The 23838-nt window shown below is 27.8% G+C and overlaps 1 protein-coding gene across 5 annotated transcripts in view; it reads left to right on the forward strand.

Moving 5' to 3' along the window:
• The window catches only part of LOC107457014 (mediator complex subunit 15), a 70519-nt gene that overhangs the window by 32228 nt on the left and 14453 nt on the right, over positions 1-23838 (forward strand). For 3 of the 5 annotated variants that reach the window (XM_043041540.1, XM_043041544.2, XM_043041543.2), the window contains 5 exons: positions 13854-14189; positions 16382-16506; positions 16649-16744; positions 20694-20773; positions 21159-21289. In XM_043041540.1, coding sequence (XP_042897474.1) covers positions 13854-14189; positions 16382-16506; positions 16649-16744; positions 20694-20773; positions 21159-21289 — 768 coding nt within the window. The remainder of the gene's footprint in view (positions 1-13853; positions 14190-16381; positions 16507-16648; positions 16745-20693; positions 20774-21158; positions 21290-23838) is intronic. The other 2 variants (XM_043041541.2, XM_071180111.1) reach the window with 1 other exon arrangement.

Here is a 23838-nt window from a genome sequence, read left to right on the forward strand (position 1 = left end):
AAAATAATGCGTGCCACTCCCTCAATATATATATATAGCAATTACAATGGATTGCAATTGCTCACTGGCCGCTTTTACTTCCTAGTCTCGATCTGAGTGAGCTTCAAGACACCATTAGGGATAAAACTCAATATGAGCCGAGTGGCTGACCACTGTACCATCGCGACTCATCTTTGTACTGGGTCCACCTGTAGTTAATCTTTCTCAAGAAATAGTATTGCAAATAAAATCATGTATATCCATATCTGCATGCTTTGAATTTAAATTATATTAGTTAATTAAATAATTTGCGTAAAATAAAAATATCATTATTACCGATAATGTCAGACTTCCTTTTTGATATGAAAACGGGCGCATTTGCTCCATAAATTTTTGTCCAATTTGTTTTAAAATGTGACTGCTTAAATAGCATAAGAGTAGTTCCCATCTTTCTTTTTTTTAAAAAAATTTTGTTAACGAAATTTCATTGTATTGTACAAAGAGTATCTTAAAAGTCAGTGTTTAATACTTATTTCAATATAACTGACATAAAAGAAATTCTAAAGCTATGTATGCTGTCAAATGAACTTACTAAGAGTGAATTCTGAAATCAGTGTTTTAAAAGAACTTCAATAAAATTTCGATATTAATACAACCATTAAAATTGTACGTTCCATCCACGTTAAAAGTCTAGGTCATGGAGGTTAAGGATTCGCCATTTCGGAACCAACGGCTTGATTTTGGTTACACTGTCAGTATTGCGCATCAACTGTCTTTACTTCCCTGAAAAGCTTATAGATCAGAAGCGCTGTATGCGCTTTAAGCCATCCGTAGGATGCTTCACATCTCAATGCTTCGCAATGGTAGCTTAAAACATTAACCACTGTGTCATTGCGGTTTAATTTTTTTCACGGTTAAAAAGTCTTTCACGCTACGAATTTTTAAAAATATTTTTAATTTTTTTTGGACTGTGGTAGCAAATAAGATTTTCAAAAATGTTGCTTGAAATTATTTCAAAAGTATATGTTTACATAGATAAAATTTAAAATTTTCGTGAAATTTAACAAAAAAAAAAATTCTTTTGTATTAAAATACTTGCTTATAAAATTACAAAAAATTGAAATATTCTTTTCATATTAAACTATCTCTAGATCTAATTTGTGCCAAAAAAATTCAATAAAATTATTTTTTAAAAATGTAGACAAAAAAAGGTTTTAAAAAAATGTCTTAAACATTACAACTTAACGTGTCATTAAATAAATGTTATAATTAATATGTATATAAACTTTGCTTTTGTTACCTTGAAAATGTATATTCACAAAAAATAATTTGATTTCTAACATCTAGTTCATTGTTTAGATATAAATATAATAAAAATAAGAAGTTCATTTTGGAAAATTTCAAAGGTCTACTGTCCCCTCTCTATTTAAATTCAAGGATGAAAAAAATTTTGAGATTGTTGATTTAAAAATGAAATATCCATTTTTGATAAATGTTTAATTTACGGCAAGATTTTCTGAAATTCCTTCTGCTAAGACTTAGTAGACAATGCACATTTCTGTTGTTTTCTCTGAGCTTTAAAAGATTAAGTTTTGAACTTTGATTTTGCAACGTAGAGTTTGAACAACTCAATAGTCCGTTTACTATCATATCAATACTAATGATAATATTACATGATCTTTTCTTCGCTATAAAAATCAAATGCTAAGGTCGTACTCAGCTTATAAAAAACAATTCTTACGAAATATGTTTTACGTCACGCACAAACAACCAATTGTAAGCTTTCTTTTACCGGAGAAATCGCAAGGTAAGATGCATTATTTAATAAACATGAATTTCTATTTATATCAAAATTCGTGTTTAAACTTAGTTGATGTTTGTTTGATAACTGTTATAGAATTGATGGTTTAAAAAATAATGCGTGCCACTCCCTCAAGCTTTCTCATTTTCTATTCACTTGGAAAGCACGCAATTTTTAATCTTCTAAAAATACAAAAGCTACTTTTTTTTATTATTTAATTAAGAGTATTCCCGGTAAATAGAAGTATTATTTTAAAACAAAAGCAATTTTTTTGTGCATAAATACTACTTGGTATTTGGTGAGGTCTACGTAAGCTTTTCTTATTTGAAAATTAACTATTTTATAAATACAAGAGCTTATTAATTAGCTTGTATTTATAAAAATTATTTTAGTACAAGCTAATTTAAGGCGAATTAATAACTTTTTGAAATTTATTTAAATGTATTAAAAAGTGGAATGCAATTATTCATCCCCTAAAAATATGCATATGTACAATTTTTGTGAATTTTTTTTTTAAATTATATTAAAAATATTAAAAAATATATTTTAATAAATATATTTACAAAAATGACTCATTTTGCAAACTGTTTTCTCAATTTCTAATTTTAAACTTTTGTTCGTTTATATGAAATATCAATATATACTATTATCAAGAAATCAAGGTTTCGAAAAATCCGAAAAACTACTATTTTTAATTTTATTTTATTTAAACCGTTTTTTTTATTGGTTTATTTAAAACCAAAGGTTAACTTACATATTAAGCCCTAAATTAAAAATATTTAAATCATGAAAAAGTATTTTACTGAAATCTTTTTAACTATTGAATATTATTTTAATAAAGAATACAAAAATATTCACTTATGCACATAAATATGTGAACATAATAATAAAAAAAAAACTTCATTTAACAAGCAAATAAGCATTTAATATCTAAATGTTTTTTTTATTAGTGCATCATGTACCTAAAAGTTAATTTACTTCTTGCTTGTTAGTATATAAAGATAGTTAGCATATAATAAACGTATATAAATAAACAATAGTTTCTATATAATAAAAATAATAGTTCAGAATTGTTTACATTAATATAGAAGCATACAATTTGTAAGTTGTTAGATAGTTGTTCTAAAATAAACAAATATTTTTTATTTATTAAGTCACTACAAATTTTAATATAAATGAGAGTGAGATATTCAAGGCAGTATATTTCTTCATGTAAAAAATATTTAAAATCGTAGAATAATGATAAACATATAAAATAGTAAAGCTATGTTTTAGTACTAAAGGTTTGAAATATAAAGAATAAATTTTTTATTTTAACGTGGTGGAGCTTTAAGTTTAACGATATTCTTATTGACGTATTGCAGCATTAAATAAATAAAACTAGCACTTTAAAAATATTTTTAGTGTGTTTAGTATTTTTTTTAACAAATTTTTATTTTTAGTAAATATGAAAAATTTTAATTAGAGAATTACAATTTTGAATATAAACGTACTGCATGAATACAATACTAATTTATTTACACTTGTGGCAGAAAATTATTCTAAAATAAAATTGAAAAAATAAAATTTTAAAATCTATTTCGTTCCCATTTATACTTTTGATTGCAGGAACTATAATGTATTAAACAAGTAGATAAAAATAAACTTTCAGAAACTTGAACTCTTTCAATAATTACATTATTTAACTGATTTTATGTTAGTTTTTATATTATCATGACTATTTATTATAATGAATATTATTATAATGAGTTGTTGGTGCTGGAACGAAAAGTCCTGAGGAGAATTAGATCGAAACTAGAAATCGAGAAAATCATAAAAGAAGAAAATACTGTTCACTTTATCTAATCGCAGCGCCTCTCATAGCTTGGACACATAGAGAGGAGAGATAATTACCGCTTGAAAAAGATCATCGACTAGAGCAGGAGCTTCCAACTTACTTTAGGCCGGGGGCCGCAATTAAAAACACCAGTCAAATGTCGGGCCACAACTTAATCAAAATTTTATATAGGACTCTTTTATGTTTGAAGGAACATTAAATATTACTGTCAGATTTTTATCAAGTTGTGCAAAACAAAAGTGTTGAATTACAAGTTAAAATAAGAAGTATATTTTTACCTGAGAAATACATTTTTTTGCACCGTTGGTGTGTTAAATTTCACAGAAACGTAGAAATTAAGTTTTTTTTTTAAAACGAAGAAAAGTACTTTTAACGCATATAGATTTTTTACGAAAATTGTCCGCAAAAAAATGACAACTAATATAATTTAGTTCGCGGGCCCCCAGTTGGTAAACACTGGACTAGACATCTATGGGAACCAGGTCCAGAGACCGCCCTAAGGAAAGGTGGACGTTATTGTTGATTTAAATCTATTGAAGATCCATAGATGGAGGGTGAAGTCAAAACATAGGGCTGTATAGAATAAAATTGTGGAACAAGCCAGGGCCCTCATTGGGTTGTAAAGCTATAGAAGAATTAATTTTGAAAACTACAGAACGTGTTACGTCTATACTTTAAGTATTTTTAAGAGACATTGACTTAATATTCAACTTGCTCACATTATTTAACAAAAGGGATGACTAAGTTTCTTCTACAGTGGAAAAAATCACCCCCGAAGAAATAAGTTTTTTCCAACGCAAATGAAAGAAATTCTCAAAAAGAAGAATCAAATATTCAAACAGATTTTAATTGCAAACTATTTTTGAGCTATTTCATGTATCAGTTTTAAATATGTGTAAACTAAAACCTAGAAAAAATTCTATTAAAAAAAATTTTTTTTATGAATTTTTAAAAAAGTTAAAATATAATTTTAAAATTAGTTTTTCAGTATTTTATGTTAAATAGTACAGTAAAACTCAATTTTATAATTAAAGAACTATTAAAATAACAATCAAATTTATTAATATCACTAAATTAACAAATCACGTCACATATTAAATATAGATACTATTAAAAAACACGCATTGAATCCTCAATTACAAATAGCATGCTAATTTTTATAATCAAATAATGTTAATTATGAATGCTCAAACCGCAACTTAAATAATATGATATATATATTTTAAATTATTTTATAAAACTATGAATTAAAGAAGTAATAAAGATTTTTTTTAAAAGTAAGCGTGACAATTTTTTTACATTTTCTGTTACTATATTAAATTTAATTTGTTTAAGTTTTAAATTTTTCTTGTGATGATTATTGTTAAACAACATGGTCATTTTTAGTTTCTTTTATTTTATCGAGTTTCTTTCGGACAAAATTGCTGTTTAACATAGATATTGTTCTAGAACACCGTTTCTGCGTAAAAATTTAAAAATTGCAGCTATATGTCTATTTGAAATAATACAGATTCCCAATAGCAATTCAACTCAAAATTGGGAATAAATGTTAGAAAACTTCATCTTTTTTTCATTTTGTTACGATCTCCCTGAAAGAATTTATATAAATATTAGCAAAATAAATTAGTTGAACTATTTTTTTTTTTTTTGAAAATAAAGTTTATTTTTTAAAAAAAAAGATGTTTGGTTTTTTAATACTCCCCAAAAAAAAATGATAATTAAAAAATAAATAAAATAAAAACGAGTAAACAGTTTTTTGCACCTAATCAAAGGAAAGAAAAAGTTTACACAACTGATCGCACATGTTTGTTTTTTTTCCTTATCTTTTGTTTGTTTTGTCATGTAAATTTACCAGGTACAGATAACCAAATAAATAACTTAAAATGCGATTACTATGAAACTAGTAACGCATTGAAATATAAAGTGCGTCATTCCTTATTAAACAGGTTTTATTCACAATTCGTATCGGATACCAAAAACAAAAACTTCAATTAATATCTTAATAATTGATGTTCACAGGAACAAAGTGTAAAAACAACATGTATATGATATCATATTTATTTTAATTCGTTTTATGTTAAAATAATTATAGATTGAAATATATTCATATGATATATAATCCATTTTTGCTCTGTCGTTCATTAAAGAAAATTAAAAATAGGGTTGTGGAGTCGGAGTCATAGAAAATATTCAGGAAACAAACTTCCTTGACTCAGACTCACCGTAGTTAAAAATTGGGATAGAATAAAAGAGAAAGAAAAGAAAAAAAGATTTTGATTTCATAAAAATTTAGACAAATGCTTATAATTATGCAAACAAAACGATTACTCAAATGAATATTATGACAATTACTTAAGTTATAACTTATCACATTTGAATATTTTTGAGTTTGTGTTTTTAACTAAACTATTGAAAAGAACGCAGAAAATCATCGAAACTACTGAAAAATTGAGATTGATGAATAAGTTATGTGTAAGTTATAGTTTAATTTATAAATTCCGAAACCATATTTGTTTAGCTAATTAATGTTACCACGTTGATTAAAAAAATACGCGAATGAATTTAATGTAACATTTGTAATAGTTTTCTTGTTCATAAATATTTACTGAGATAATTAGGAATTTTTTTTTTTTTTTTGACATAGGCGTTTTTATTGGTGCATTTAAATATAGTGATAGGTAGTGTTTTTCTTATAATGGTTATGCACAACTTCGATGTTTTGCAAATGATGTTTTTTAAAATCAATTTTTTCAATTGTTATGTTATGATACAAAATATAAATAATTTTAAATTAAGTGTCCTTTACTTTAACCGTACAAAAAAACTAGAAATATGTAATTTGAAGTTAACAATTACTTATTAATAATATTAACACTATCCAATCCAGAGATTTGGCAGCTCTGCCTTCCACTAGAAAGTCCGGAGTCGATCGGGATTCTAAAAACCAACTCCACAGTTCCGTAAAACTGTGGAACACTTTAAGATAATAATATAAAAATAGTATGTTTCTATTTTACTTTTCTTATATTTATACATTTATTTTTTCATTCAAAATGCAGATATAAACATGATGTACATCTTGGAATTTGTAAAAAAGTTGAAGGCACGTGTAAATAATGATGATAATTCTGGGATTTTTTTTAATTCTTATGATAATTTCTTTCATTCTCCCCCCCCCTTTTTTTTTTTGTTAGATTACAGCATAAAATTTTGACAAAATCACTCTTCCCCTGAACTTTGTTATTTTGAAGTGTATATATTTGTATTTTTTTTAACTTGTATAAATGTTTTTTTTTCTTCTTTTTTTTGTAAATGGTACTGTCTTCTTTCGTTTGCCTTTTTTAACCAAGCCCTCTATCTTAACTTGTCTTGACATTTCCTCCCTAAATGCCGAATAACTATTTATTATGTCATCCGAAGCAATTTATGTCACAGAATATCTAACGTTCCCAAAAAATGTTCACGTTAAGGTCATGTCACCTTCCTTAACCCTAAGATCTCGAAATGGTCTCGTCCCGTATATTGATTGAATTTTCGTGCCTGTGTGTGGATAAAGTTCCAGGGGGAGTACACACGGCTCTTCATCGCTATTTTCTTACCTAGGAAAAAAAAATCTTTTTTTTTCTTCTTCCTCCTTGTACCATGTTATTTATTTTTAATAGCTGAATTTTGATGTTTTATTTAATCTGTTCTGAACAAACTGAGGGGGTTAATTTTTAAGGTTCCCGAGTGGCTTGGTAATGCGCGGAACTTTAACTGCGCAGTGATCCTGGTTCTTTCGGGATCGATGCTTTTCTGGAGTTGGAAGGTGGACATTTAATCTCTTCGTTAATTTTAAGGGGGCTTTGTTTTCAGTAATTTGCCGCGGAAACCCTTTTTTTTTCTTCCTAATCCCTGTTCTAAATTTTAATTGGACCTCCAAATATTGATTTGTTCCACTCAAGTTTAAACATTCAGATGCTTGAAATGTTTATACTAAAATTGTAGTTGATGCCAATTTATTTAATTAAAATATTGTAATTTTTATTCACAAAAGTTATTGAAATATAATTTTCTATCATTAATGATACTGAGTATATGAAAAAATATTAATTTCATGAAAAAATGTGACTGGAAGCTGACTTATCTAACTAAGTATATTAAAAAAAAGACAGCTAAAGTTGGGATTTGTCTGAAAAAAATCATTTAAAAAACCTAATTATTTCTGAAAAAAATTACGAGAAAAACACAGATATTATCTGGGTTAAAAAAAACAGCTATGCTACGTTTCGGGATTTTATTTGAAAAATTACGAAAAAACTTACGTGGATTGGGTTTTTCAATAAAACCCAGTTTTTTTAAATTTTTTTTTTAATCCTGATATATTAAAGTTTAAGTTTCAAGTTTTCTTTTTTAAATATCCTGAACCTTTACTTTTTTCAAACAAAACTTTCTATTTTTTAAACTAGGTAGGAATAATATGTTATACCTATTTAGCATAAATTCAACTTTTTACAGTTTCTCAATCAAATATAAGTTTCCACTTTTTATTCATTATTTACCTTTGGCTTCTTATGTTACAATAGCAGAAGTTAAATCTATATGAGGGCAATGGCTCTGAATTCGTATTATGAAAGATATATGAAACTGTTTCTTTCGTTAATGCTTATTCCTTTAAAACGTGCTTTTATAAACCTAAGTACTAATCAACTGGTATTCATAAAACAAAGTCAAAGTTGTGAAATAAATGGCTATTTCCCAGAAAAATTATTTCTATAAATCTTGACTGTTATGGGTTGAATAATGCTATATATATATATATATATAGAGAGAGAGAGAGATTTTAATAATTCTTCTTCTCTTTTTATTAATCTTTATTATTTTCCATGTTTTCTCTATATTTTTAACTTAAATTTTTTTATGAGTTCTATCTACTTGCAGCTTATGCGCAGTAAATAAAACTAATTAATTATCTTAATTTTCCTCTCTTTCCTTTATTGCGCTATATATATATATATATATATACACTCATGGCTAGTTGATATATATATATATATTTAATTTACTTAAAAAATAATGTGTATTGTCATAAAAGAAACGTTCAAGATTGCTCCAACATTAATATAATAATAAATTGAACCAGTGTGTCGTATAATTTGAATTCCGTTACTCGATAGATAATATGGTTCAGCTTGCACGAAATATGGTTAAATACTCTTTCTGAAAGTGGCAGAAAGTTTGCTCCTTACTATTATTAAAAACATAAATATTTTTGTCTAACTTTGAATCACTTTCATGAGGTATGTATTTTCTCTTATTTCTACCGTGAAAGCTTTCGTAAGAAATAATACTGGTTAAAAAAATGCAGTCCTTCAATGCTTTATTAGATTTTTGAAGCAGCCTTATTAATCGAACAAAAAAACCATTAATTCGAAACAAATCCAAGCAAAAGAATTATTCCTAGTTTTAACTCATCTTCAAAAAACAAGAAAATCATCTTAAACTTACTCTGTCATTTTAATGACTGATTTTACAAACGTTACGTTCGCTGATCACTGGGTAGACACAATTGATAAGACATGTCTAAAAAACAGAAACTGAAAATACTAGTTTTTGACATTTTTGTGTACTTATAAGCCTACAAACCTGGAATCTAAAGTATTAAGAAAGTTATGAAATAAAACATTTTTTGTAGCTCAAAAAATATGTTTGAATGATCCCTTGAAATCTGAACCAAAGCTTATTTTTGAAACAAAGAAGATTTTTCTTTTAAAGTAAAGAAAAATCGAGACGCATGGGAAATATTTTTTTCTTTTCACTTATTTTTGAAAAATCATCTTCGATATTAGATTCTATTGAACACATACTCAAGAAAAGCAATTATTTCTAATTATATACGAAGCGTAGAAGTATTTTAATTTTCAGAGCTATGTCAGTATTGTTTAATTAAACCTTGATACATTTCTTAATTAATTTACGGTGGAAAGTTATCTAAATTGCACAAAAAATAAATTTATTTTCTGCTGAGTAATATTCGGTTATAAATTTCACTCAAAAACAAGCTGAATATTTACACTTAAGTATTACTTATTAATTTGTTTACTTTAAAAAAAAAGTTAAAATGAAATTTCTTACATAATTAAAAATTATGAAACTTTTTTTGCGCACTTAATCTCACTGAGCTTAATAAATTTAAATATAAATTTTATTACTTTTCTTACCTTACGTAAAAAATTATTATTTTTACTCTTTGTTATATTATTTTGGATCATTAGTAGATTTTAGAGGAATATAGCATATTGTAGAATATTCATATCCTATTAACAATTAAAAAATAATCTTTTTAGGTAATAAGTTTCACTTTTGTGATGCTGTAGTAGATTGCTTAAGAATATAGTGTTGGGAACTACTCTTATTAACTATAAAACGATTGCACTGGGGAACAAATATTTTCTTTTAGTTTTCAGTTGCATGGGAATTTTTAATTGATTTTGAATATTTTCACTTCACTAATTTCAAATTAGTAATCTGTTTTACCATCAAAACTACAATGATTTTAATGGCATTTTTAAATTTTTCGAAACGCAAATTTTAAAAACGACAAATTACGAGGCATATTATTACGGCTCATAATCAGGATTAAAATTGCATAGGAACCCATGCCCGAAAATTTAATCATACGCTGCTAGGGGATCCTTCCTGTTGTGAAGTGTTTCTTCGTGTAAACGGGTTATAATAGGTAATCACATTTATTATGATCCATTTAATCCTGATGTTTATCCTACTGAAAAATAACTAATCCTGATGATCTGCCTTCATTTACCTAGAAATTTGTAGCAACATTAACGCGAATCTCGTTACAAATAGTTTTTCTGAACTTGTACATTTCTTTAAAAAATGAGCTAAAAATGTAATTTGAAAAAAATCGCGGTTTTACTGGCAAAACTAATTTCAGATTTTAAATCCNTATTTCTTCTTTTCTATTCTTGGATTTCCTCTTTTTTACTTTCTGACTGCTCTCATCCCTGACTGTGTAGCTAAGGTTCGAAGGCGTGTGGGGGGCTAAACTGTTTGACTTTGATACTATCACTTTTAACCAAGATATTCATTGTTTAGTTGTGTACAATAAGTCATTCCTACAAAATCATAGAAGTAATAATTTTTTTATAAATGATTTTTTTCTAGCAAATGAAATTAACTGGAGATTGCGGGAGGAAGCAGAGAGGGGCAGAAAGACGATTAAAAACAAACTTCAAGTTAAACTGATTTATATATTTATTACTTACGCCCTCCTTTATTGTAATTTATCAGATTTCGAGAGTGTTTCTGTTTTTTCCACAATTAATTAATCTGGGAATTTGTAATATAATTCACACATAATAAAATCCTCTATGAGATAATTAAAAGGGCATCAATTCTCAGATGTTATTAAAAATTCTTTTTTTCTAAAGGCTAATCATTAAAAGCGATCATTAAAAGATAAGATCATTATAAATTGAATGCTTGAGTAAATTTCATGTACTAAATTTCGGTTTTTATAATTCATCAAAGTCTACTTAAAATATGAATGCTTCACCAGCAAAATCAATTTAATCCACTTCTAGCACAAAAACGGATGTTATTATTATTTCCGTAGTATTTTTTGTTTTTTTTTGTTTTACTGAATCGAATTTGTGACCAAAAAATAAGTCAAGAAGACGAATAGTTCAGAAGTTGCAAGGGATTTTATGTATGAAAAGTACTGTTTATGATTTATACATATTTATACATTGTCATGTAGTTATCTAAATAAATAAAGCATGGTTTCTTACGTTTTTTTTTTTTTTTTTTTTTTTTTTTTTTTTTTTTTTTTCTTTGCACTGAATCGAAGGAATAAAAAAGGCAAATCAGAATCAAAGTCAATAGTGTAATAAATAGAGCATGGTTTCTTACATTTTTTTTAAATTTTTTTTTGTACTGAATCGAAAGAATAAAAAAAGGCAAATCAGAGTCAATGTCAATAGTGTAAATAATTTATAAGAAATGAGCAAATAAGCACAAAATAGTACTTTTTAGACATAAAACTCTTTTCAACTTGTGAACTATTATTGCTATTGACTCACATTTTATCTCATTCAATTCAGCGTAAAAATATGTAAAAAATAATACGTCACTTGTCTAGAAAGCAATATTAGATGCGTGACTAAATACAAATCAATCATAGTACGTTTTGTTCATAAAACCATTACAAATGGGAAACTCGTAGTTAGTTCCATTGAATATTTAACTGTTTTTTTGATTTAACCTCGTATTATTCTTTTATAATTTCTTAATTAGTTTGTTTGAATGTCCAACTTCTATTGTCTTCGTAAAAAAATACTCGAAGTGAAGAATAATACCTTACTTGTCTAGATGGTCACTAGATTGCTGTGTCAAAATTGTTAACGGTGCGGGGGGGAGGGAGGAATCGAATTGAATAATTTTTAATCTAATGATCGGATTTTCATGTACTAGGACTCAAATTAGTTAGTGCAGATGATATTTTAAAATACGAAATCAGACACAAAATCATATTTCTCTGAATAAACATAATTTTTTTTCGCCAGATTTTGATTTTTGACGAAGTTCGATGATTTTTAAAAAAGTCAGATATTTAAAATTTTATTTCTCAGGAACTGTTCGACCAATTTCATTTCAATTTTATAATTTGCTATGTAAAATTACATTTTTTAAAATTATCTGAAACAGTGCATACTTTACAATTCAATTTTTTTATTATTAATTAATAAAATAAAAAATAATTATTAAATATTATTTTTTGATGTGTATTATCTATAGATAAGCAAAGTTTATAATTGGGCAAAAAAATAATATCCGCCGAAATAAACAAAAAGCATAAGGAACATAAAGGGGTCTAAACTTTCGACCGCTCTTTTGGCCAAATTATTGGGACCATATTTTCCAGATTGCTGCTATCCCATACTTTTGGGGTCAGAAATCATAATTCATTAAAAAAAAAAAGCTCTGTTTATTTAGAGAAAGTACGTTTTGTGTCAGATTTCCTTACTTAAAAAATATCGTCGGCACTTACTATTAGCATATTTAAGGCTACCTCTTCGAACTGTTAAGATTGAGTCTTAGAACGTGAAAATACGATTATTAAATCAAAAGTCATTCAGGAGAATGTTTTTTTTTTTAGGCATACTGAACAACTCAAAAATAGGACTTTTTTTTTACATAAAACCCTTCCAACTTCTAAACTATTATTAAATGATTCAGCGTGAACACATAAAATATAAACTTATCAAGATAACAATGCCTGATGTGTCATGTCAAACTGCTAATAAAGCTTTTAAACTATTAGTCCTATCATGATCTTTGTTAAATTCACCTCAACAATTGGGTGCTCACTTATGTATAGAATTAATAGGAAATATATGAAAATAAAATGCTTTATTTGCCTGCATGGAAGACATTCAATTCTTCTCCCAAATCACCCCATTTCTTTCAAAAAAGGGTTCTTTAATAATAAGTTGTAACTCCACTAAATAACAAAAACTTTGTAGAACTTCAGGTAATGATTTATATTTGTTTTATGGTGTTAATTGATTTGGCAAGAAAAGGCCTACTCACATTAATGAATTAAGATAAGCTATTATAAGTTGAAAAATTTGACCTTCTTTCAATATAACATTTCATTTTTGGAAAATACAGTTGTGAAAATATAGAATCAACAGTTTAGCCATGAAAGTATTCGAAAGCTTGATCCTCTTTAAGGTATTTATAGCTTTGAAAAAATTTAATTTCATCAAAATCAATAAGCATAACTACCAACTCTTCTGCATTTTTCGATCGAGCTCATTTTTATGTAATTTCATAAAAATTAGAAATTTATGAAGAAAATTTTTAGAAATACATATTTTTAAATTTTTATTTCTCAAGAAATCTATCATTGATTTCGTTCAAATTTTACACCTTAAATTTAAAACTGCATTGTTTAAAATCATATGGAAATTTATGCAACTTACTGTTAAAAAAATATTTGACCATCATTCAATTACAGTTTTTACTAATGTCATATTTCCTAGTTGAAATGCAAGTCAAACAGTTCTTATAATTTTTGATTAAATAGAAGTAACTCTTGGTGTCATTTACACTTTTATTTTTTACTAGCTTATAGAAATTTAAAATATTTTTAAAAATTTATTTTACTTAAAATTTTTTATTTAAAAATTTATTTCTTTTAGCTTTTATTCATGTGCTCATTTTCTATTTTAGATTCTAAGAAATCAATGACTGGACCTGTTGCATCCTCTAACATGGGACCTGGAGGTGGTGTGGGACAGCCTTCTGATCCAATGAGTGCTCTTAAAAGTATGGCTGGACAAGGTAGTGGGACAGTTACAATCCAATCACAACCAGGACAGACACAAATGACTGCATCTCTTTTAGGGTCTGGTGGTACTATCAGTCAAATGCCAACTCCTCCTCAACCACAGCAGATTCAAGTACAGTCAATGGGATCTGGTATAAATCCAGCAAGTGGACCCAATGTTGTTCCACAATCAATTAATCCACAAGGGATGAATCCCATGGTTATGCAGCCAACTAGGTGTAAGCATATAGTGGCTCAATTTTTTCACTCTTTTTTTTCCCACTTTTTTCGGACCAATATTCTAAGTGTGTATCAGCTGTTGTAGTATGCCATTAAGACAAAGGCAGTTTTTCCTTGCTTTCCAGTGGCGTGATGTTTTGTCTAGAATTTGACTTCTGCCACACGCATACGTACGTCACAGCTCATTTTTAGGGCGGACCCATTCATTATTCCACAGAGTGTAATTTTGACCTGAACCAGAGAACGACCAATCTCCAATCACCCTGAGATGTATGATTTGTAATGGGAACATAGAGGACTTTGTGACCCTACAGATTTAATGTGCGCCAGTCAGCATTTACTACATGGAGAGTCTTCGGCCTGCAGGAGTCGAGCTCACGACCTCTTGGGCATGGGCCCAACGCCCTACCAACCAGGCTATCCAGGGCCCAGTGTATCCGTATGAAAATAGTTACATTATCGTGGATTACTCAGAACCAATCAACAAATTCAAAAACATCCCTTCATAAACTATATTTATTGTGAACATTGTGTCACAAAGTGAAGTAAATCAATTTAATATTGTACTAGTTAGTTAGAGAAACATAATTTTCATAAAATTGCGTTATTGTTTTGTAATCATAATCCACATGTATAAAATTTTACTACAACTATAATTCTTCAATACCAGGTCCATAAAATACTTATTCTTCCTCATTTTTAGCAGTCTCAAGGGCTAGTCTAGTTCTTCTTGTCAATCTACTCTCATGTGACGCGTCACATGTTTTTAGTGAGTTAAAACTCGGCAGTCAACTTTATTTTAAGCAAGTTTTTTGGCTGCTGGGCCTAAAATTATTTATAATTGTTCCAAAACTGTTAGTAACGTTAAAATTCTTACAGCTAAATAAGTTGACAAGGCTATTAGCTATCATTTTGTAGAACTCTGTTTTTATCTCTATGAACCCCACCCAGTTTCAGGGTCTAGTGTCAGATAGTCTATGCAGTTAATGTGGTTGGTATGCAATGCTGAGCATATTGCCACCTTCATATCATTAGTCTCAAAATTGTAGAGTCTTAACCTCACCTGACCAACAACTGCTTGTTTACAATAGTGAAGAAATGTTTTACTTTTTTTTTGTGAAAAACTGTTTTACTTTTTCATTATGTAAAGAGTAGTATATAATAAAAATCTCTTAAGATTATTTGAAAAATTTTTCAATTTATTTTTAATATTTTTTAATGTAACACGCTGAAGTATTTGTTTTTCAGGAAATGCTTGCAGACTAGATATTAGTGCATCTTTCACCCTTTTTTTATTAATTATCAACAACTATTTTAAACTAAAATGTCTATTCTGAATTATTATGAGTTGCATTTATTTCTATTACTATTATATATCTTAATCTCTTTATCTGTTTATAAAATTTATATAAATTGTGCATTGTGTTACCTTGTACTTTTATTCCAAATTTACCATTTTGACATTTGCTCCTTCTGGTCAATGATATAAAATTTTTATGCATATATTTTTTTACTCTGTATTTAAAAACATTAAAATATGGCGCAATGCTCCAAAAAGAGTTCAAGAACTTACTTATTCTGCATTTATTTTTTCTGCCTGATTTTCTTCCCTTAATACAAACAAATAATACTCTATATTATATGCATATGGTCTGTACTTTAAATAAAATCCTAAAATGAAACAGGAAAGATTAATAGTTTTAACTTTTGCTTAAAAACTTAAATTAAAAATGACTTATTTAAGGGGGGATTATTAAGGGGGATTATTAAGAGGGGATTTTTTTTCCTCCATAAAATTTTTTTTTCACTGCAATTAAATAGAAAATCTGTTCAACGCAATACACTGAAAAGTAAATGACCTAGTCTGTGTTCCTTTGAAGTTATAATTAAGTAAAGCATTCCCACAATATGTATTCCATGAAGGTCATGGTGGGGTAAGGCTCCATAATTTCATGATCATTGCCATGATAATGGTAATGTGAACAGCATTGCTCACCATGTCTCATTCAAGCTGGTACTCATAGATCTGTGAATGAACTTCAAACCATGGGTCATAACCCTAGTTCTTAGCAATGACTTTTCAATGCCTAAACTATTGAGCCATTGTGGCTTCTTTATCAATGTTATACCATCTTAAATATGATGTCAAATATAATATTCAGGCTCTTTACTTATAGAGTATTAATTACAGTTTTAGGACCTGGCAATGTAATGAATCCACAATCTGTGCAACCTAGGCAAATGATGGCACCAAATGTGTTGATACAGAAATTCAGACAGCAAGGCCCTCCTCCTAACGTTACTAGCACTAATATTGTAAGTTACAATTTAGCTAGCAGTTTTTTGCTTTTGTTATTTATCATTTGTTTTTATAATGAAACACTGGCCGGAAACATTGATTGTGTTATTGACATTATTCTTAAATTTTATAATAGTAGTACTTATTCTATCTCTTCAGCCAATGCAAGGGAATTACAACGATACTATGTTCATGCAGTCCCAACAAAGTCCACTTTCAACTCAGTATCAAGGTCACAGTCCTGCACCTGCTGCTGTTAGTACTAGTTACCATTTCTTTTGTTCCTAACTAATATATATTATCTTTTAATTTCTGATGTCCTAAACTTCTTATACTTTTCTTTCCTTTCATAAATGTTTTATTTTGTTTGTAACTCTATTTTAAGGAATATTTATTATATTTTCTTTTTGTTAATTTAACATGTTTATTGTTTTTATGATTATTGTTATCAGTTTTTATTAAAAGTCTAATATTGCAATTTCTACTAATAAATTCTTATTAACCCATCCAAAAATTCATAATTAATCAATCGAATCTACTTTTGATCCAGATATGAATATCAGAAACTATTTCAGGGCAAGGTCTCAGTCCTGATATCTTTTGGTAGTTCATACCTCAGACCCAAAAAAGCTGCTGAAATTTCGTTCAATTCTTCTTGATGGGCCTTTTAGGTCCAAATTGACAATTACTATACTTTTTGGATTAGCTGCACATTACTGTTTTTATTATTTTTTGAAAATCATATGAGCAAAAAAAGTTATTCTGAAAATCTTATTTTATAAGAATATTGGTACACAAACACTTTATGCAAAATTATTTTGAGCCATGTCATTTATAAAATGTATATTAGAATCAGGGATTACAAGTTTTTCTTAAAGGGGAAAAACCACCTTTGAAAAAAACATATTTCTTCCTACCCAAGTACAAGAAATGGAAAAAACTCACACTCTCTTTTTCACAAAGAAATTTCAAATATTAAAACAATTTTTAAGCATTTTATAAATACAATCTAGTTTAAATAATAGTATTAATTTTCAAGTTGCATGTAATTTTTAAAAAAGTAAAAGCTAAGAAGCAATGGTTAGATAAAAATATTAACATATTCAATGAATTTCTTAAAAAAATTAAAATGAATAGTTTCTGAATGCTTTGTAAAGTGTAATTAAATCTACTTTTATTAATACTACTAAATTAACAAATCACCTACTAAGCATATAATCTCCTAAAAAACACATATAGAATTTTAGATTACTAATAGCATATTGATTTTTATAATCAAATACTGTTAAATGTAAATGCTCAAACCTTCTCTTAAGAAATATAATATGTAAACTTTTAAACTTATGTTCAAAACTAAAAAAAAAAAGTATGAAAATAACTTCAATACTTTTTACTTTCTGGTACTATATTAAATTTAGTTTGTTTAAAGTTAAGCTCATCTTATAATACTTATTTCTAAGCACTTGTATTGGATATTTTTTGTTTCTACCAGCATAGCGTAAGAAATAGGTAAAATATCAAACCTGATTAGATCAACCTCTCTATGGTATAAAGTGTATATTGGCATTTTGTTTAAACAATTAATAATCTGGTAGGAGTTTTCTTTATGCACACAAAGTGATTCAAAACTAGAGAAGAGAACTTAGAGGAAAGGTGGAACGCATTATAAAGACTGCTACTTATATAGCATTTTAAAACAGAAAATATCATTGCTTGCTGCAAAGGGCGCCATTCCATTATGAACTATTTTTTTTAGTGCATTTGATTTGATACTTTTATTTATCTAAATTTTGTGTTTCATTAATAGTTATTGTTATTACTGGTAAAATACTAGTTCAAATGTGTGCAAAAACAAACAACCATTAAATAATGAGAGACCTCTTCATAGTGGCATGCAATGACATTTCTGGTTATGGTTTGTTTTATGAATTTCAATTCTTATGATGCACCTTATCTCTCTTAGAAGTGAGTTCCTATAGTTTTGGAATGCTTGTGTAATCCATTAATTTCTGCATTCTTATTTTTACTATTATTATAAAAAATGTGCTTTGTTTTTTTCTTAGAAATTTTTGAATTATTACAAATGCTCATAAAAGTGATTTTCTGATGTGATTTTAGCTTGTTATGTTTTATCATTGAAGATTGTAAAAATTATGATTTTTAAATCATCCTGGTCCTTAGTTGAGTGGGTACAATTAAAAAAATTTTTTGAAAGAAAGAAGTACTTGTACTTGTCACTATTCCTTATGCTACATTCTTTTGAAGCTATTTCTGTGTATAGTTTATGGAAAAAAAATGAGTTTGAATAATTATTTTCATGAAATACTGTACTGTAATTTGTACTGGTATATTTTTCTTCTCTTAAATGTAATGTGCGGTCAGAGAATTCTTGCTGCAGGTGTGTATCTGAAAGTGAATTTGTAGAATATTTTTTCATCAATTATATATTTTTTATAGATTTTTATCAGAAATTTATCTGTGATTCTGCATTTTAATCTTATATTTAAAAATTGAAAATGCTAAAGCGGGTGATATTCATCAAGAAACCTTTTTTTGGCCCTGATTTTAATTCCATTATTAAACTAACTATCAGTTCCTATCACAGTGGATTCCCAAACATGTTATTCTTTTTAAACTAACCATTGAGCTAGCTTTGATACTTGAAATACTGTGATTAGTATCACTTCAGGGGTCTGTGTAGGTTTTTCTGACAGGTACCTATTTTGTGAAAATTTAGACGTAATTTGTGAAAAATTAAAAATTATATTAAGAAATCAACACAAAAATATGNAACTATTATTTTAACACCTCTCTCTGGTTCCTGTAGTTCCACAACCCTACATACTTGAATGACATTTGTTTTCTTTTATTTCATGGGTCAAACTCTGTTACAACATTTGATTTTACTACCTTTAATTTGTAATGTCATTTATGTTTGGAGATAAAAACTTTTACAATCATTTTGTTCAAATATAACTTTAATATCTTTGAATTGGAATCGAATTTTTAATGATTTGCTGATCATATTAGAACAACAGAAATGCTCCTGTGTGGTCAATTTTTAATTTCCCCGATCTTTATAAAATTATAGTTGGTTTTGTGAGCACTATCTATGTACAGTGTGCAAAAAAAAAAAAGCACACACCATAATAACTTTTCATATAATGATTGAATTTTATATGAATTTTTTCTCACTATAACTAAGCTAATTAATTAGTACAGACAAGTTTTGAAGTCAAACACAAATACTCTTTTTCTCTGAATAAACATGCATATATTTGGCACATTTTAATTCTTGACTATAGGGAGTAGCCGTAATCTGGGAAACATTGTTTCAATAATTTAGGCTGGAGGGCAATCAAAGGCTTGGGCTCCTTAATATTAATTTTATTTTTTATATATATCCTATTTTAAATAAGTTTATTTTTAGAGTAATATTTCTCAAGAACTATTTGACTGATTACCTTTAAGTCTTAGATTTTATCGTTTAAAATTATGTAGAAGTTGGAGTATAAATTTATGTACAGTAAAATTAAAAAAAAATTCTATTGTAAATAAATTAAATAACAAAAAATTATTATATAAAAACTTTTTTTACTTGAAATTACCTTTGTATAAGCAAGTTTAATAATTGTCTGCAAAAGCTATTATTTTCTTTTCTTTGTACAAAGGGAACCATTACTAGTTCCCTAGTAATGGCGAAATACTCTTTAAGCGAAATTAACATCAAGGGACCCAAACTTTTGACTGTCCTCCTACCTATTTCCAAACTATTAGGACCATATTTTTCAGTTAGCAACTAACCCCATATTTTGTGGGTCAGGAATTAAAATGCATGGATAAAAATGCATTTTTCTTCAGAGAAAGTATGTTTTTATGCATCATTTTGTAATTTAAAATATCAGCTCTAATTAATTACTGTACTCTAAAGTTAGATTCTGATGAATTAAAATTGAGTCTCTGCCTGAAAATCTGAACATTCAATCAAAAGTTATTTTAGGTGTTCGTTTTTTATGCATTGTACAAGGCTATCTAATATTAATTATCTGACCAGTGTCATACTTATTTAACTTCATGTTTTTTTTTATTGCTTTTGTTATTAGACTTACTACTAATCAAATTGTTGTTTATTGTAATATAACTGTACTTATGAGCATTTTAAAAACATAACTTATTAATATATTTTTCTGTATTTTATTAATAGGGCTGTTTGCCTAATCAGGGACCTAACAGTAATCAATCAGCTGTTCCATCTCCTGCTAGTCATCATCCTCAAAGTCTTGGGTGAGAAAGTATTTCTCATCAGTTTCTTTCTAATGCTAGTATTTTTTTCTTATTAGTAATATGAATAACAATATTCGTATTTCTTATGAAATGCAGATAAATAGTTTATAAATCTTTTTAAAATAAATGTAGGATGACCAATTAAAAATTATTACTTCTTGACATTATTATTTTCGTAGAATTAAATTCATGTTGTATACCAATAATTTTGTAATAGAATTTTGTTTGAAATTACTTGATTACAGTTTGTTTACATTGAATAGATAACTTCAAATGTAAAATATACTTTATAAAATTCATGGATATTTTTTAGTGTTATAATTAAAATTATATTATTAGTGTTATAATTAAAAATAACTTACGCTTGGAAAATTTTTGTTGTTAGACCCCAAATGGTGGCTTCTCCAGCTGTCTATGGGCAGAGTCCTAATCCTCAGATAGCCCCATCGCCAGCAGGGAGTTACAATGTTCGAACACCTGGAGCTCCTTCTCCTGGTAGTGCATTAAACACACCAAGTAAGAATTGTACTTCAACTGTAACATTTATTTAATCAGGTGTATTTGTACAGTTCAATTCTTTGAGTCGACATAAATTAGCATTGTTAGAATGAAACGAACATGTACAAAATATATGCTTTAATTTATTAGGATATTCATGCTCACTCACAAAGCAGTTTTAAGAAATCAGGTTTAAAGTACGGTTTGGCAAAAAAAAAGAAAAAAAACATTCAAACAATTTTTAATCTAACTTTACAAAAAATAAATAAATTAACAAATGATAATAAGAAAAGACTTTCTTAGCAAATAAATTTAATTGTTTTTAAAGTGAGCACCATTTACAGCAATGCAATGACGATCTTAACACTTTTAGAAATTTTCGGCAATGTGCTGCAAGTTTTCTGCCTTTAGTCTATCCCATTCCTGCTAAAACGATTGCTTTATGGGTATATCACATGATGAAAATTATTGGCAATGAAACCGGCAAGGCAAATGTTGTCCACCACTTTCTCCAAAAATTGCTTGAAAATCCTCATGTGGCATAGAAATATCAGCAACTGTTCAGGCAATTTCACACTTGAACCAATCAGATCGTTTGCAGCTTATGACGTTTCATTTCATTTTCATTTGTAAGCAAAATATGGCGACCAGCAGAGAAATAGAATGGGATGCTGATACGTACCTGCCAAGTCTCCTGTTTTTTAACGAAGAATCCTGAATTTTACGACTATCTCCTGTTTACCAGTATATTCTCAAATGTCTCTGTATTTCTTGAAGAAATTTGAAAACAAAGATTTGTTGAAGGAAGAAAAAAAAGTTTGGGATAAAATATCAGCTGATGGCAAAAATACTAGTCTTTTTCCTCAACAGATGGTGCTGCAGTATGTTGAGTGTTTATAGCTTAAGTAATCTATACATAATAATAAACGCGACTGTGTGTTTGTCTGTCTGTCTGTAATCACAATATATCGCCCCAGAAGCCTCGCCCAGGCACGAAACTCTGCACATAAATGTGTTTTGACATAATCAAGAAGTATTTTTTTTTTCAAAAAATTGGATTAGTTTTTTATTTATCAGTCATTTTGTAAGAAAATCTATGGTTTTTCATCTTCAAAGAGCCATATTCAAAAAACTATTTAAAAATGCATATACTTTTCTCCACTCTTATAAATGTATGCTAATGCGAACCTTACAATTGAAATATTAATTTTCGACAACTTAAACCAATAATATACGAAGGAATTAATAATTTAATTGTAAGGTTCGCATTTGCTTACATTTATCAAAGTGGAGAAAAGTTTAACTTTTGTCTGCAGCAGAACTGGATATGAAGACAAAATTGCAGGGCAGGAATACTTTAATTGTCCACTAATCTTCAGATTTCCTGCTATGTTTTAAAGAACTGTATTTGTGAAAACCTTTAGCGTGGCGGACAGCTGGCCGCCTAAGGCGGCTATTTTATAAGTAATGGTTTTTAAAAAAATCTTCTTTAGATTAAGATTTTTGTAGAATTTTTTTACTTCGTTAAATGTAAGTGGTTATACTATTTCCAAATTTATTTTCTCTTTTTGATTTTCATGATTATGCATGATGTATGACAGGGTATCCACTTACCTGGAATTATCAGGGAATTTTTTTATACTGGAAAAATCAGGGAAATTTGGATAAAAACATGGAAAAATCAGAGAATTTGAAAGAAAAGCTGGAATTTTTTTCTTATTTTAAATTATTTTACCATCTGTTATTATTTAGATGAGAATTAATTGTCAAGCAGTTGAAATATCATCAACTTAGCTATACTTTGCTTGCATTCAAATTCTCCATTATTACCCTGCTAAGCTAGAAGCCATATGAAACTCTCCCATGTTGCTAAATGAATGAAAAAATCTTTGACCTCTTTGTAGATTAGGAAGCTATGCTTTTTGGGAAAGACAAAAATTGTGGTGAAGGTCGAGGAAGGGTTTAGGATATTTGCTTTTGTTTATAAAAAAAATGTTTTTTTTTTAATCTTCTAGTCCGTGGGCTGAATGAATTCATTTATTGTTCAAGTTTGTTCTGACACTTTGGGGTGCTTTTTTCATTTAACAAAATGTTTTAGTATTTTTAACTTTATAAAATTCTCCAAAAAATAATTGGTTATAATTCAATAATAGATTTTATCTTGCATTCTTTTTCTGAAAGTTTTTGCATCCAAGGAATGATTTTTTTCTCAGCAAAGTTAACTAATCGCTCTATTTCTTGAATTGCTAGCAGCAAAATATAGAATATAAATTTTTTTTATTTATATTTGTTTATCCGAAAGAGGAAAGCGAAACTAGAATTTTTTTTCGTTCCACACTGTACAGGTTTCAAGTTGGGCATCCAGATTACCAAAATTTTAACTTTTAAACTTTTAATCTTAATATTAAGTAAACATAGTATAATTTCCAAGGTAAAAGATTGCAGATTTAGAAAAATTGACTTTATATCAGTTTTCAAAAAGTTATGGGTGATTAACTTAAGGGCTGTTAACTGAAGATATTTTTAACCATGGTAATTGAATCTCTATTGATATCTTCACCTATTTG

This window comes from Parasteatoda tepidariorum, chromosome 4 (assembly GCF_043381705.1).
Source record: "Parasteatoda tepidariorum isolate YZ-2023 chromosome 4, CAS_Ptep_4.0, whole genome shotgun sequence".
Taxonomy (NCBI): Eukaryota; Metazoa; Arthropoda; class Arachnida; order Araneae; family Theridiidae; genus Parasteatoda; species Parasteatoda tepidariorum.